This window comes from Neodiprion pinetum, chromosome 4 (assembly GCF_021155775.2).
Source record: "Neodiprion pinetum isolate iyNeoPine1 chromosome 4, iyNeoPine1.2, whole genome shotgun sequence".
Classification (NCBI taxonomy): domain Eukaryota; kingdom Metazoa; phylum Arthropoda; class Insecta; order Hymenoptera; family Diprionidae; genus Neodiprion; species Neodiprion pinetum.
The window spans coordinates 9,016,068-9,033,999 of NC_060235.2; the positions used below are offsets into that span (position 1 = coordinate 9,016,068).

Here is a 17,932-nt window from a genome sequence, read left to right on the forward strand (position 1 = left end):
GCGACAAGAGCTTCCATCAATTTTCATACGTATGAAGTTTGAATGTTGAATAGCCATAAGATGTAAAGGACTTGAGCAAATCTTGACAGCGGAGACAGAACACTTATATAGCCTTTAAACGGCCTTCAAGGATCAAATCGATTTGATTGCAAAATTTCTTTGTGACGAGACTGAAATTAGTAACGTTATCGTAGCGAAACGTTAGGAAAAAATCGTTATTGCGTAATTTTAAAATGACTTTCAAAGAGTCGGTTTTTTAAAATAAGAGTATGTCTTTTTTATCATGGTTTACTAAATATACATCGTTACAGTAACGTTACTAACTTCATCCTCATCCGTTGTGTCCTCATTTTCAAATATTTCTAAAGTCGATAATCCGGCACTGCCTTGAGTTTTATAAAAGTTACATTTTCCGTAAGTCTCTCCCTATTTTTTGCATTAAATTATACAATATGAAAAAATATCCTGAAAATTGGGCTGTTTTTTGCAATAAATTATCCAATATAAGAAATATCCTGAACAAACCCTTCGAAAGGATTTATAATTTATCGAATACGTTATGTCAATTTTTTTTAAATATACATAACATTTTCTATAATTTGACTATTGTTTCGATGAAAATAAAAGTAATTGACGATTTTCTTTTCGTTGAAAACTGGGGGCAGACTGTTGGGTAAAGTAGTGTTTGTTAAATTCCATTTTATGGAATATTTGTTGATGTTTCGAGTCTTCACTGTACTTTGTAAATCATAATAAGATGATTACCCCAAAAAACCGTTAAAATTAAAATTTTACATTTGTTTAATACGTTAAGAGCGTAATTTGGAAGAAAATATTGTTATTGTTACGTTAGAAAATAGCCGATCTTAAAATCTGTCACCCACAACATTTGACGTCGGTAGGCATCTTGGCTCCGCTACCCTGGGTTGCACAATTTGAAACTTGGATTTATTGTTAGGAATAGCGACCTCGATTATCGACGAGTGAACAAGTTCGTTAGTATATTTGGTTTTCATTTCATAAGGCACTGCATCAGCAATTGAACAACTTATTGAAAATTATCATCGGATAAAGGCACCTGGTAAATAGCACGTGATTAACGGGATGCAATAGCGTAAAACAAACGGCGTTCTTACCGACCGGACAACAAAATGACAAATTCACTCTGTCATTCCACAACGGAGCCACAGAATGTATTTTCGCCCAGGCATTTGACGTATAATGCATATAATAGTATCGTCGTAGACGGAGAAACGGGTTGAAATAGGAAAAATGTCCGTTTTCGCCATAGTAGGCATAAAGTACGCTCGAATATGCATCATAAAGTTCACTTTACGCTCTAGGCGTAAGATTAAAAGTCGCTAAAATGCGTTATTGAACGTGAAACGAATGATTCAAACAAATGTTTTCACGTAATATAACACAATATTATGACTACAATAGAAACTAATTAGTAAGATGCGTGATTTAACATGAAACAAATGATTCAAATAAATGATTTCAAATTCAAATGAATACAACGCTATCCTGATGCGCATCGCACGATAAAATGACCGCTAGTGTGTCTTCACAGTTCGCGTCATAGTTATTTTCGCGATTTATAATAGTCATTATGGAAGTTCAAAGTGTAAATAGCGATGACTATATCCCTAGGAAATGACTCGTGGCTGCCAATAAAAATATGAATTATATCCAATAAAATTTAATTGCGTTAAATAATATACATATTTTTATTTGGTTTTGTTTTTCTTTCTCTTATTAATTTTGTTTTCAATTTTTCACAGAGTATTTTTGCTAGATCGGCGGGGGGGCACCCGTGCCACCCAGAGCGAGATGACTGTATCTACACATACCCATCGTTGTGACGGGTGAATTTGTCATTTCGTTGTCCGGTCGGTAAAAACGCCGTTTCATTTTACTTATAGCATCCCGTTAAAACAAACGATGATACACCGTGTGACCATGAGGAAAGAGCGCACCTTATGCGCATGCGTCAAGTCGTTCGAATTTTATTGGCCAACAGTTACCGCCTGATTGAGCAGCCGACGCAATACCAATCGCAACTGTCAGAAAATGGTCAGAGCTCACAGGTAGCGGGGGGGGGGGGGGCGGGGGGGGGGGCCTAGGGACATTTTCTGACAGTTGCGATTGGTATTTCGTCGGCTGCTCAATCCGGCGGTAACTGTCAATAAAATTCGAACGACTTCACGCACGCGCATAAGGTGTGCACATTCCTTATGGACACACGGTATATATTAAGATTAATAGCTAAAACTCGAGTAAAGCAGGTATTAGTACAACTTACCTCTTCGTAGTTTTAGGGTGACTGGATCTGACGAGAGCCGGAGACATTTTAGTACTGAAACAGATATAGAATAGTTTGCGCGGGAATAAGCAGTGTCTACAACGAGGAAAAGGAGGAGGAATCGGTCTATATAGTTAGACAACATTCGAGCGTTGGGCCGTATGCATCGTTGGATCGGATTGGATCAGATCGGATTTCAGAGGATCGTGTTGCAAACGTGCGCACTGTCATGATACTCCATGTTGATACATGTGTACCTATGCAGTACGTATATGGATATGTATACTCTATATGGAAAGTAAGCTCTCAAGAAAAAGTACAGTATGCGAGGCCATGGCGGATCATTTGTTATACACACGTACGCATGTTGGCTTTCTACTCCAGTCACGCCAAAGAGCCTAATAGATGGCGCTGGCAGTCGTACGTGTACACTTGGGGACAATGAATCTGAGACGGCTAATTTTTTATACTAGACAGTTATGTTGGCAACACAGAGAAACCTGCAGCACCATAGTCGGCCGATCGCGAAACAAACTCAATCTCAATAAACATAACATAATCCACGACCGTCGAATCTAAGCTCAGAATACGTGTCAATCCAACAAGTCATCATCTTCGTGGTATTCTAAGGTTAGATTCGACGGTCATGGGTTATGTTATGTTTATTAAGATTGAGTTAGTTTCGCGCTCGGCCGACTGTGGCGCTGTAGGTTTCTCTGTGTTGCCAACATAACTGTCTAGTGTAAAATATTGGCCGTCTCAGATTCATTGTCCCCAAGTGTACAGTAATGTTCATGGAGTAGAAGACAAATTTCTCCTATATGTGGATATCAGAAAGTGGTTCCATTTTTCGGAAAAAAGATTGCGCTGTTAACTGTGTGAAAACTCTATTTTCCGGCTACCGGCAATATTTGAATAGATTTAATTTGCAATACAGAACCCATAAAACTTACGGAAAAACGTAGTATAGAACGCAATTGGTGTATAGTACGCAACTATATTACGTATAATCTTATAATTTAACAAATGTATCGACTTCTCTATCACCCATTTTCTGGTGATTGTATAAAAAAGTTTCTTACTACGAGATATACAACTTTATGTATGAATATCGTAAAATTTATCATAATTTGTGTAGCATGCAACTGGTGTCAACGTAAGTTAGAAGCTAGCTGCAATGTGAATTTACTTTTTTTGGTGATGCACTGTGGGCCGTGGCTCAGAAGAATCAATAAAAATAAATTTGCGTTGATCAGACAAATTAGTTTAATTTACTATCGATAAATAAAATCATATTGAAGTTAGTACAGTTACCATATCGATTTATACTGAGGTAAAACCGTTACTTCGCGATTTTGGAATTGGCTGAAATTTATTATGTTCCGAAATCTCAGTTCCTTAAAATGAGGAAAATAGTGACGTTTTCCCCAATGTTTCGTTACGATAACGTTACTAACTGCAAGCTCGTTAAGTCAAAATATACATATATAAAATATACTTGTGAAAAAAGTATACGTTATTCAAGTATGCAATATGCTTTACTTTACTTTTTGTACTAGGTAAGTCTAGACTGCTTTCGTAACAGTTTAGCTGTTTCTTTCTTTTTGTTATGAATAGCATTAAAATATCATCGGGTAATTACGTACGTATTACCCATTGTTTATTTCATTAACGAAAAGTTTCATTCGTTAACACTTCATATGACATGATCCAACTACGATGCAACCCTTAGTGTCATTTAGTGCGGTTATGTTGCATCGAGATAGGTACAGTATGCGTAAGTGTAATGACTATAGTCAATTGGAAGTGAGCAGTTCCGTACTATTAACAGCGCCACCTATACTCTGGTCCCGTTTTTATTCCTACAGTTTAGATTCCTTCTACCCCATGGTAATGTATGTATGTACATTGATGCCTTCTTCTTCCGGCTACTTCGGTTTCTATCTGAAACGAAACGCGTATTCGATTCTTTACTAATTGTGTGACAATGACTCCCAATCTCTCACGTGGGCTGCATCGCCAGTCATTGTCACATAATTCGTATAGAATCGAACTCGCATTTTGTTTCAGACCGAAAACAAGATAGCCGGAAGAGGAAGGCATTAATGAACATTACTGTACGTACACTAATTGCATGCTTACCAAAAGCGCGTCTGTAATTTGTCTATTTGAGTTAGTCGCACCGGCTGGCGTACCGATCCTGGAGGTTCTTTGGCAGTTTGAAACTTTCAATATCATACTGAAAATATTAGGCGGAAGTGGAGATATATTCAAGTGAGTATCAAACCCGATGCTTTCTGATGCGAATGTATTTTCGATATGACGTCACTTGTTGTGTCGTACGCCGCAACCGAACCGAAGTGCATAAAAACTGATTTTACGTCAGCTAGCCTATGCGTTCCGGGTATCGGTTAATGAATTCGAATGTTGAAAGTCGAGACTGTACAATGGAGATAGTCTGACTGGAGTGAAAAGTGCGGTACTGCAATGCAGGTGGCTGTACACTGCATCGAATGTTTGCTTTGGTTGGAGATTAAAGAGATTGCAAGTTACCAGTTATCAGGTTGTCAGGAAAAACAGGCAGAATTAGATTTCTGAATTGACGTCAGAGTTTTCAATGTAGCCATCTCTACGCACCGATCAAGATAACAATTAAATTGGCTGATAGACAATTTTGAAATACTACGAAACTGCGAAAGACCTAGCCTTCTCGGGCACAAGTTTACGTACCTTCAATACTAACGCTGTTTTCACTTTAGAAATACTCTATCACTGACTTTTTTTTAACAATTGTGTTACATATTTCTTGCGATATTCGCATTTTTTTAAATATAAATGTACGCAACTTTTTTCACAAACATAGAATTATTGTTAAAACAGCACTACTGATCCTCCTCATGTTTTTCTCCCTTCGAAAATAATGACTTACATCTAAACAGTTCCACCGCCTGGTCTGATAATGATTGATTTGCTAGCAAGGTTTTATTTGGGATTACTGAATTTGCGAAAAAGAAGTTTTTTTTACCTAATGGAAATTCAGTTGGGATCCAGAAATTTTTATGTATCGTCGGTTTGATCGATTAAATTCATTCAAATTATCGTCAGAACTCTTACTATTCATTTTCGTCATAAGCAATTCACGTCGATATATTGTTAAATATTTCGGCAACATAACGTAAGACAATTTTTTATCTTATACGAAACTTTAGATTTCGTAAAAAATTAGCAATACTGGCATAGATCTACAGAAGTATTCCAGTACTATGCAAGAATAATAAAGTATCATTTTTGAAAGTTGAGCTACCGCGCAAACTTGGCATCCCATTTCCTGTCAGTGAACTGTTTTAGAAAAAGATGAGGAACTTTAAAGCTCTTTAAAAGAATTTGTAGAGGCGAAAATTTTTTTTTCCCAATAATGAGGTGCCGGTTCACAGAGGTCGGGACAGTTGACTGAGGGACGGGGCAGAGAGCTTCCGTACCGACATTTGTTACCCTTATCAACCCGATAATTATTATACTGCTATAAGCGAATTGGCAAATAAAGGGCATTGTTATTACCTTCCCAGCGGTTTTGGTGCCCTTTCGGTTGCTTTAAAAAAAATGCCCACAGCCTATCTTTAGGCATTTACTCTAGTCAACCTATTGAAAAGGGGATATGAATGCTCTATGTCGGCAGAAAATTCGCAGCAGAAAATAAGCGCGCGCTTCACACGCTCAGCGGTTCTCACTACGTCATAAACATATTCTGGTTCATACGATCGTTGAATAGTAGTCAAATGAGTTTTAGAGAGGTGAGCAAACGATGAAACTATACATTTTTTATATTATTGTTAAAATTGACATCATTCAGTGAAAATTATTCGTTTAAAAAATACCGATCGGATTTTTTGGTTTTGAGCGGGATGATAGAAATTTTGGCTGGCGAAATGGTCCTGGTGAAAATATGGTATAAACCTCAAGTGGATCATTCGATTCATTCCAACAATACGAAAGATGATTTCACTTCATTTACGTTGTGGAATCATGAATCGGTACTTAGGTTTGATTTAAAAAAAAATCTTTCTTTTCGCTTGGCTTTGAGATTTATTTAATGTTAATGTAAATACCTCGTCAACTGGGAATTATTTCCTTTAGAATGTGACAGAATACATATCTTGACAATAAAATATAATGTGATTTATAAAGACTATCCCTCTTGCTTTATTATCGGTTAAAATTTCACAGCATAAAAGATTATTGGTACGTTCTAGAGAAAGTAATCTTGTACTATTACATGAATTTTTATTAGTACCAAGATTTCTGATCAGTATAATCACAGAATACACTCTTAATTGCAATTTGTATGGAAGAAAAATTTGGCTGATTCTAAGTGTTTTCAAATATTCTTGTAGAATAACATCATTTATATTTTCAACGTCCCGTGATTCCATACTGTTTGCATTCGTGTTAATTCATTCTGTTGCTCTATCAAATGATTCGGCAATTCTTTTATTAATTTTCCCTGCACCAAAAATTCTTGTTGAATGTATTGGGAATATTGCTCATGTTTTATATCGCTTCTCTGTGATAAAATTTTTGTATGGCTATTCTATAATACCTAAATCTATCACCGGGTTTACAAAGTTCTGAAGTTTATAAATTGTCAGTGCTATCATTTGAAATTATTTCTTCTAGCTAAGCGCGTATACTCTGTGTCAACGGAGTTTTACGGAAATATTTTCACAATGAACAAAATTTTCATGGATGAATTCACCATTTCATTTTCGGTTCATGCCGAGACTTTAACAGGTAGTAATTGCCTCAAATTTGCACCTAACACAACTATTTCATCGCCAAAAATTTATAGTTGGTAAATTTAGACTTCTTAAAGTGTGATCCAAAATTTCTAGGACATATTTAGGCGATATTAGTGGATCGGTCTAATAAAAATCTGTTCTCATTCATTTTTTATACGTATTGATGAATCAATAATAGCCACAATACATAAATTTTTTACTATCATTTCAGTTTGAAATAACCATGATTTTGTTCTAAAACAATTCTCCGTACCTTACCAAGCCTTACCTTACAAGCTCTACCGAAATTGACCGTCAAAGACAAAATTTGGCCACATGAAAAAAAAACATAAACTGAAATAAATTGTAGCAACTCTATAATTTTAAGATGCATTCACCAACCATGAAAGTATAGTCACTTTTTTTTGGCATAGAGCCAGATCTGCCTGCATTTCTTAAGCTTTAACAAACTTCGGGCGACCGAGTTTCATCTTCAAATAGAAACCGTAACGACAAACATATGGACATACACGAGAACGTGCGCGAATAAGGGACATTCATACATTGAGTAGAACAGTGGATGCTGGTTAAGCTTTTGTCTGTCGACGAAATTAACAGCGGTGCACCATAGAACAAAGTCTGAACTCAGAACTCAAGACAAAGAAGGATGTTGTAGGAATAACAACTATTCGTAAAGAATTATTCCAAAAGCGTATCAGAAAGTCATCATCGATACAACACCATGACGATACCACACAACGCCAGTACCAAAGAAAAATCCGTCGACACTGTGCCCTACGGTATTTAGGTAAATCAGTTTACAACAATCGATAGTCTTCGCGGCTTGCTGACACAACAAAACCTTTCAACAACGGATAAACTAATTGTAAGAGCGTCTAAGAGAGAATTCGTAGGTCATTACGAAGATTTTTATATCGCAGAAACGGGAGGAATACTTGATGTTCGAATCAAGAAACATGAGGGGGAAAAAAAAAAAAAAAAAAAAACGTAAAGATCTGCGATTAATCCAGATGCAGATAATAGTGGAAAACACAAGGGGTGTTTCACCGAAGCGATTGAGATGTCAATATCGTTCGAAATCATTTCGTAATATCCAAAATCGCTTGTAATCTCCGAAATCACACTGAAATCGGTAATATTGAAATAAAATTCTGAATTAGTAGGCATCGTGGTAATCATTGGTAATTATGAGAAATCATTTAGGATTACAGGAATCTCTTTGTAAACTTAGGAAATCATATGAAATCTTAGATATCATGAGAAATCACATAATCAAAGTGAAATTTCTTTGTCAAATAAACTCTCGTAATCATTTTTTGAAATGTAAGTAACCACGAGACACGTAATCACGGTGTCAATTTTTGCTCCGGTGAAAAATCTTTTGGGCAGAGAGAGAACATGGAATGACATCAAAGTGTCGCTCAACGAAACAAACGCAGTCCTATAGGCAAGATCAAGGAAGCTGCTTGCATCGCAGTAACGACCAAAGCAGTTAGACAGCCATGCATAGAACCAAGAAACTGTGGCTTCTCTTAATCAGAGAAGTGCCGGAGTCGGTGAATACACTTAGTACCACAATAAATCAACAGCTGGCACTTCAAGTGGCTATTATAAATTCAAGTCAAGTTGCAGGAACAGCTCATTCAGCACCTATGCGAACCTGGCACCCGACTTTGGAAATATAATAATTCGAAAACTGATATCGATTGTACTTCGGTTGTACTGATTCGTAACACTTTTTTCGTTTGTACCTCGAATAGAAAAAAGATATGACATTTTCAAAAAATGATCCGCGCCCCACTTTTCAAAATTTCGTTTTTTTCCAACGGGGACCACTTCAGAATCGTTTGTACCTCGACTCAAAAAAGATAGAGCCGGTTGAATTCGGTTGAATAGGTATCCGCAATAGGATTGTCAAAAAAAATTTAGTGAGTGGATGGTTTAAGAAACTGTACAATTGTCAATATCTCTCTAAATTTGTAAATCGAAGAACAGAAATTAATTTGTTTTACTATCGATTTACAGGACAATAAGAGAAAATTTGATTTCCAATGATTCGGCTCTCTTTGGTTGATACAGTATAGCCTTGAGGCACTTGAAGATTCTGTTATTGTGAACAAAAAACCATTTTTGTGAGTACAATCTATAATATGCCGTTGTGCCGAATTTATGCTTTTTCGTTCTTTTTTCATCTTTGCTGGCGTTATTTTTTTGGAAAAGCAGGTTCAAACAGTTATTGCAATGAATCATCGTGCTGGTTGTATTATTACTTTTTGTGTGAATGTTACATTGCTATTGTCATCATATAATGTTGGATTGCAAAAGTGGGAGAAAACCCTCTGCGTGCGACCAGCCTTTGCACATGCGATTTACTTAGAGTGAACATCAGATCTCTAAAATTAGCACTATTTTGGAGATGCATACCTTCTTTTGTACTGAATCTGTTTACGTCAACTTCATTCACCCTGAGAATAACATCACCAGCTTCAACCTGGAAAGTAAAGGAAAAACAATAGATAATTAACCATCTCAAAAATGAATATCATATCCCCTAATTCATCCACTATCCATGAGATGTAGAAGCTTCAATTAATTTACCTCTGACAAATAGTTGTTACATTTGAATAAATTGGTTTCAAACAACAGTCCTTAGTACGTAAATATAGTAAATTTTAATATTCTAGATGAATGTAATTCTGATAATATTGATCAAGAGACACAAACAAACATGACAAAACAAAAGTTTAAAAAGTGCAAATGAATTTAACAAGTTGAGGTTAATCAAAACTCCCCTGTGATTCAGAAGTAAATTTAAAATTGATGAATTCAACTGCAGACATAATGTTGAGTAAGGTTAAATAAATAAAATTATTCAATATTCGTCAGCAAAAAAATTTAGTTCCAGATTGAGACGAATATAGCTCATTGTCAGTTCATTCACAGTTAAATTCCCTACAAATTATTATTCAAAATACACAGTTAACAATTGTTTGCAGTATAGTCGAAAAACTTATGTATACCGTTATCCTTAATTAAATATAGAATATGATCATACGTATGCTTTTGTTTCGCTTGTAGTGTAATCAGATGTCAAAATTTGTCTATTCCCACAACACAGCGAAAGCAGAATATGTCGATAGAGCGGTCAAGTACGATTACCATTAAAATATGAATCGAATGTATGCTGGGTTAGAAGAATGGCACCAGATCACAGTAAAGAAGCAATTGACAACAGAAATAAAAAAAAAATAAACAACAGAAACAATTTTATGATAACAGTGATTCGCTTGAATATGAACAAAGCTCCTCATAAAACCAAACTTACACTTTTATAAATTTCGATACTGTTGTGAGACATGTCATGTTTGAGAATGATGAATTGTGCAGTGGTTTCCGGTACAGGAATCTCGAACACATATTCTGCCTTGTGTTCAACACAGCATGATTACACGTACAGATAATTAATTAGTACTATTTCTGAATACCATCTTTACGCGTCGCTGCGGCGATGTCGAGATAATTAGTACACGAATGTAGCGGTAATCTATGCTGTACAATCTTCATCAGACTTGACATCACTTTGTTTCTATTACCTCGACAAGTTGATTCCAAGATTGCAGCCAGACTTAAAAATACATCACGTGACTACTCGTGTCTTCCATTGATCGGGCACGGGAAGTGATTTCACATTCTAACCATGACATGGCAAGAATTAATTAACTGGATGAACAAGAAAGCTGAGCTTTTTTACAATAGGCACGATCGGACGATCGCGATTCTAGTCATCGATAGCTCAGTTTAGTTCACTGAATGTTCGAACAGGAGAGACTGGGGCAAACTGTGGTAGGTAAAAAATTTCTAAGTGATGAACTATACCAAGAAAGAAACAGCTGGTACACGTAGAAATAAGTTTTTAGATATGATCTTCTCATAGCCCTCTTGAAACTCAACAACTTTTGTAGGAAATGTTCCTCGGTGCAACGCATTATTCCCGAAATATTTTACCATTTTTATCCTCGTACATATGCAGGGTGCTTATGTTAATTCTGGACATACTTCTAGGGTGTGTGGGGGCGCTACCTAGTTTCGTTGACTTTACACGAGAACTTTGTACTGTAGTCTATGGCTGAATAAAACATTGGGTCGAAAGTGATCACATCTGATTCTTTACACTAAGGCCAAGCGCGCGGCACCAAATTCTTCAAAGCCCTCCCACAGCAGTTCGGAGGAATTTCCGACCATGAGTGTCTTACCTCAAAATGCTTGCCTACATAGCCCCATACTTACACACATACATACATACTATATGTATACATAGCGAATTTCATACGTTTTCGGCGAGCTTTGGACCGATATCACGTCCAATCTGGTTGTGACTCAAGTATATTTTATCGCTAGAATCGTCAAGTACGACTACCCTTATTTTTGTTTTTTTCGAGATCACTAACGGGTTCCAAGTTACAAGTCGTAAAACTTTGCAGTTTCCGACCACTTTTGAAAATCTGAACACAATTACAGGAAATTCTACTAAAAAAACAGAAGAATTTTAAGACCCTACAAAAAGTAGTATCTTCATTATCTTGTAAGTTATGAATTATTGTTCCCGATATTTCGGAATGCTTTGGAAACGATAAAAAAATTATAAGATCTCTGCGCACTCCTGAGGAACTTGGCGTTTCGCGCTTCACTTAGGGGGAAGTCCCGTAACGCCGGACGGCACCTAGTACCGGACACACGTCGTATATCCCAAAGTAAACAAAGTATCGATAGTTTTCTTGTGTGGTTCGAACCTGCACAACGGACAGTTGAACATTTGAGCTGGCATAAATTTACGTCACGTCGTGGTCACGCCTAAGTTTCGCGTTTGTTTATTTTAAACAACGCATGATTTTGTTCTTTTATTTTTAGTCTGGGATGTTCGTTGGTATGTATTCTTTCAGATAATGGTCAGTAAAAGTTGATATATTTGCAAACAAGCACATATTTCATTATTTAGCTGTGCATTACGGGTCCCTAATATCGGACACCCGATTTGTTCCCCAGTACCGGACACCCAATTTTTTCTCTGAATTTGACTATTTATACAAAACTTGTTCTGACGTGTTTTAGTGTTGTTTTACCATAGCTAACCAATAAAAAATACTCGAAAGAGGAAAATGGTCCGAAGGAAATATAAAGAAGGCAGTTCAAAGAGTCTTGAGTGATAGGTAGAGAAGAACGATGAGGATTGGATTCAGTGCTGCAATTGCAAGGAATGGGCGCATGAGATGTGCGGACATCCCTTAGTGCTCTGACAAATATATATGTGACCACTGCAAAATTCATTAAATTTTAAGACATTTTTTCCATCCGTAGTATTAGTGTCCGGTACTAGGGGACACTTCTCTGACACCCTAGTTTTTCTTACTAAATAAAATTGTATATTATTCCTAGTTTAACGTTATATACTAATTCCAAAAGTTCCTATATTGTTGAACATACTCTAAAGATTCTAACAAAAATAAAAATAATTATGTTTTCACTTAAATAACGATTTTATTAACGAATAACCTTAGGTGCCCGTAACTGGGGGACTTCCCCCTACGACTAATAAAGCTTCTAGGGTATGAGTCCCAATAAGTATCGTAGAATTGAACTCTACTCTCATGTAGAAGCTATATCGTCGATTGTAAAATTGATTCGGTCGTGGATTGTTATCGGTAAAGGAAGTATAAGGCATGTTTTTGCTTGGCTCGTATAGGAAATTATTTTAAACCGAACTCATTCTTACCATTCTTGCCGAATTAAAAAAAAATCAAATCATGTGTTTTGAGAATTATACAGAAAAATAATTAATCGAGCCTCAGTTGCAATTGGTTAATTACTAAAAGTATTGAATTTGATGAATAATCTCTGTATGTAAAAATTTTTTTCATTTGATGCTTCATCGAACAATAGCTACATGTGTACGAACTAATATGCTGTTTAGTTTTCTTCTCAGAGTACCAGAAGTGAAGAAATCCTGAATACCAGCGGTTGCGCTGGGTCACGAACGAGGCAATTTAGCAGCTGGATTTTCATAAGATTAATTAACACTTTTTTTTTATTAACACCTAAAATGATAATGAAAATATGCTGAAAGTTTGGAAGCAATTGATTGGATAGTTTCATTTCTTTTTTATTACAAAAAAGCTCTTACTTTATCAGACAAAAATGGAACAACTCCCTAATTAACGTAATTTTAAATTTTAAGCATGCTCCATTTGAATATTTATAACAGACAGATCTAGCTTTACACATATTTTCATCCAAATTTTCAGACTGAATTTGCCACTTTCGTGATTTTGTGTGTTATACAATGTTTCATCAAACATATTTCAGTATTTTGAATGATACTTTTTATTCTTATATTTTGTTAAAAAATTAAAGGTTATAATAAAGGTACCAATAATCTCAGTATTCGATGTAGAACGGCTAAAAGAATAACAGGAGCGCAAAAATTTCATTGCATGACTCCGGACAAGGATCGATCTTCGAAATTGAGTAATTACAAGCTAAAATCAAACTCATTTATGTAAAATATTTGAACAAAAACGTAAACAAAAAATTTAAGAATAAAAAGTATCGTTCAAAATGGTGATTTATTATTTTTCCAACTTCCAATTATCTTAATTTGCAACTTTTTACTATTAACATGTTTAATGAGCCATTGTATAAAACATTCAAAGTACTATTTAAAGTTTTAAATGACAGAAAAGATTTAAGTAACGTTAAAAATTCGATAAAAATAGGAAGAATCGTTTCCACACAATGAGACCAGGCTCCAAATTTGTGGTATGGACAGTAGTATTTTTGAGAATTGATTTTCAAAAAGTACATTACACACAATTTCAAAAAAGAACTACTTTCAAATTGAGGGATTCTTCAAAACGTTATAAGCACGTTGCGTCCTCCAGTCCTCAGTTTCCTTCTTCACACTATTACAGCCACTTTAACTCTTGTTTGACGCACTTCTGTAGACTCACATACTTGACACACTGGAGTCCTTTTTACCCGAGCGACAAATATCGTTATGAAAAATAAACTGTTGAATATTTTAGCTTGAAAATTTCTTTGCACGTTCTTCAAAGATTACTTTTTGAAACTATATAGGTTATATAAAAAATATCAAAATGGGCGCGGTCCAAATGCGCGCGTCCCTATTATTCCGACACCTAATAACAACATTCTACTACTACGCTTCGAATGACAAAAAAGCCATTTACGGACCTGGGTTGGCTGATTAACCAGTAAACAGCAATTAGTCTCATTTAAACCTCATCGAAGGGTATAAAAACATTAAACGCGTTTTTTTCGAAACTACGGTTTTAAATTAGCAGCCACAATATCGCGATAACCGATAAGCCAATTGAGTTCAAATCTGGCATGTACCTTCAGTAGATTATTTTTCAACCTTGGTAGCAAATTTCAGTTAAAATAAGTGTTTTTGTTTACTATAACTCGTAGAATGGTCAGGAATGTAGGAAAATTTCATAATCCAAGTTTAGCAATCCGCCTTTTTTTGATTTGTTTTTGCTGAATCTGGTACCGCCATCACAACATTCGTACAGATTAAGAATATGTGTGATTTATTTTCAGATCCATATAACGTCCGCTACGCTGGCTGCCAATTGGACGTGTTTTCCGTGCATCGTTATAAAGAATCGTATTAAAGTACACGATAATGAAAACATTTTTTTTAATTTGTACGTATTCTTGAAGGATCGATAAACATGTATACAAAATTTGAGAAAGAAAACTGGAACAGTTTATAATTTATTCTATCCTAAAAATCGCCTCCAAAATAGCGCTCTAATTACAATACCTCCATAAACTCTGCGTCCTCATCTTATCATCACTTCGTTGTTTCAGTTCTCATATCGGATCGGTAGATTGCTTCCTCTACTTCTAAACTGTAATTAGCAGTTTTTTATATCCTTTCTCCCATATACTCACTTCTACGTCATTTTTCATTCAGCCAACATCTAAATTCACCTCCTGTCCCGAAACCAAACTGAACTGTTCACTTTTCCCTTCCACGAACAACTTCTCCACAGCTTCTCATTGTACTCTCCATATTTTGTTTGACAATAAATCAATTTTTTAACCAATCTTTCAACTGTTTCAATGCAAGTTTCGTTCATTTCCCTTTCACAATCATCTATCCCATAACAAGCATGGGAAAAAACTATTAAGATTGCAAAAAGTTCATAATTCATGAACGGTTCGATGAAAAAATGTTTGAAAAAATCATGTAATGTGTTTTTACATAATGCAAAAAGATAACCAAGTTGCGGCCGAATCAAAAATGTCAAATTTCGCAGCAGGTTGGGTTGGCATGGGCTGCCCCAATAACATTTAAATTGAAAGTAAACGTTATGAACTAGATTCCATGAAAATTGGTGGGACATTTTGAACATTACAAATTTTTTGGCAGTTAGGACTACCACCATTTCGTAAAGGGAAGTCGATGGGCATTAAAAAAATTCGTGTGGAATCTTTATCAAATAGTTGATTTTTTATTTGAATTCATTCGAAACGATTTGGCCGTTTATTCGGGATTCAGGATATAAATAGCAGAGATTAGTAAAAGTTTCAGAAGTTTTGTGACACGTCTCTACCGAATACTTCATATATCACTAAAATTTCATCAGTTTCGGTCAAGCTATTCATCTGTAGTACAGAATAATAAAAATATATTTAAATCGATTAGGCCGTTTTCCCGAAATTCGGAAAATATTTTCTGCGTACACGCACATATTTGAAAATGTCAGCCAATGGTTGCGAGAGTGATGAAACGTATTTTGGAGTCCAAGAGAATCTTTACGAGGTGACATTCTTCGCGATGATAAATACAATAAGCATTCCGTTTTATACGCGTGCTTGAAAAGGACCAAATATCAGAATGAATTGCAGCGAATTTGGGATATTAGACAATAACAGTTATCCCGTCATCTGTTAGTAACTAACTGTATATACTATAATGCCTGTTTGTCCACAAAAACGTGAGGAATTCGAAAAATGTGAAAACTTTACGCACAGTACTCGATGTGGAGTCAAGTCCGCGTCGGCACTTGCGGACAAGAACTGAATTACTCTTCAAGTCTTTGGTACTTAGATCGCAAGACCCGGGAGGAGCGACGTTGGGGTCACCTTGAGAATTGCGCGGGGAACCGGGAGGTTTGCGTCCAAGAAGAATAACCCCGGGAATCCCGAAACGGCGTTCAGTCGGAGGAAGAGGAGGGGGAGTAGGAGAAGGTTGCGGTGCAACGCGGTCAGGGCGACGAGTGGGAAGAATTTTCATGCACGCGGGTGCGTCTGCAACGTATGACGAAGAAATTCCTCACTCCCGAAGCGTCAAGACGCCAGATATTTTGGTTAAGGAGGACACCGCGACGCCATGCTATTCCAAGGCGGAGAGGAGCGGAGAGGAAGAAGGACAGGTAAACAAGATACGCGACAGCTCGAGGAGAGCCGTGCGACTAACCGACTAGCTCGATACCTGGTTGTTCGCCGAGACTCCCGCCACTTTTCCTCCAGGCCGAGAGTCGCATCGCGCCGTTAGCACCGCGAGTTCGCGGACGTTACTGTGCATGGGAGTAGTAGGCAGAGGTATCAGTATCGATTCGCTTTCTCGCCGCGCGGGAGTCGCGAGACGCGAGTCCTTCTCCGCCTGCGGGACCGCGGCGCATCAACAAATCGTTATCATCCCAACCTGTATAACGCAGGACGACCGACCAAGTGGTACTGACCTACATCATACCCGCCTCCCGGCGACCGCCCCTGTAATCTTGTGTCATGTTACATCTTCAGGCAGGTCAAAGATTGCTCTGCCAACAATTTTTCCGATAAGACGAAAAATCTCGAAGACAACCAGGCGGTATGAACTCGCGGAATCAAAAAGGAGAGTGGTCAGAGAACAGAAAGGTTACAATATCAAATTCTCAGTGGTACCAACATTTAAACCTTTCACTCACAGTAGGATGCTCAACGTACCAACTCGAAAATTTCCATATCTTAGTCTTGTCACAGTTTATTCACACCTTCAATTGATTTTTGTTACTTCGTATAACCCCCAAAAACCCTCGAGTAACAAGTTTTGGTAAGAATCATCGAATTTTGATAGTTTGTTCGATTATAAATTCGTCATATTGGATCCGCCATTTTGAATTTTGAAATTGTCAAATTCTGACTTACTTCAGATTCCTGATCAGCGCCTCCAAAAATCATGGAGTAAAAAAATTCAGGCCAACATATTGAGTTGAAAAATATGTGACTGAAAGGGTTAATTCGGGGACTATGGAGGTTTGAAATTTTACAAGAATCAGTTTTCATTTTTTTTATACATTGCAGGAGGGTTATCCTTGGAGAACATTTTGCCGTTCAGTTTCCGAAAAAATTCGCAAAATTACGGCCAGGAGAGCGAAAGAGTAGAACTGTCAGCTCAGCAGCGTAAATAGTTTTGCTACCGAAGCAGCCATCCGTTGAGTATTATATCAAATCTGGGATTTTGTTACGCTCTTTCCTTTCTTTTGAGGACAAAAGAAAATACCCCAACCATTTACACATTCAGGTCCAGTCTTGCACTCACGATTGTGGTGCTGTGTTAAGTATTGACTATGCGTTATACTTTCTTTGGTATTATTGAAAAATGTATCACCTAAGAAATATATACTTTTTGTCATAGTAAACGTAAAGTACGGGAGAACGTTCATGTTTTACGAGTGTAAAGTTGAATTTTACGCCTAGTTAGCCTAGTATAGTCGTAACATGAACATTTTCCTTTACTTGACGACTACTAGGACGTAAAATA

The 17,932-nt window shown here is 36.6% G+C and overlaps 1 protein-coding gene across 2 annotated transcripts in view; it reads right to left on the bottom strand.

The window, feature by feature from the left end:
* The window catches only part of Efa6 (Exchange factor for Arf 6), an 80,624-nt gene that overhangs the window by 36,887 nt on the left and 25,805 nt on the right, over nt 1-17,932 (bottom strand). The window contains exons 1-3 of one of the 2 annotated variants that reach the window (XR_011176980.1): nt 16,160-16,594; nt 9,526-9,592; nt 2,306-2,359 (exon numbers count right to left, since the gene is read on the bottom strand). Coding sequence is in view for 1 of the 2 variants with exons in the window: in XM_046623470.2 (XP_046479426.1) it covers nt 2,306-2,359; nt 9,526-9,592 (121 nt within the window). In the remaining variant the exon portion in view is untranslated. Of the gene's footprint in view, nt 1-2,305; nt 2,360-9,525; nt 9,593-16,159; nt 16,595-17,932 lie in introns of those variants that run through there. The other variant, XM_046623470.2, reaches the window with a different exon arrangement.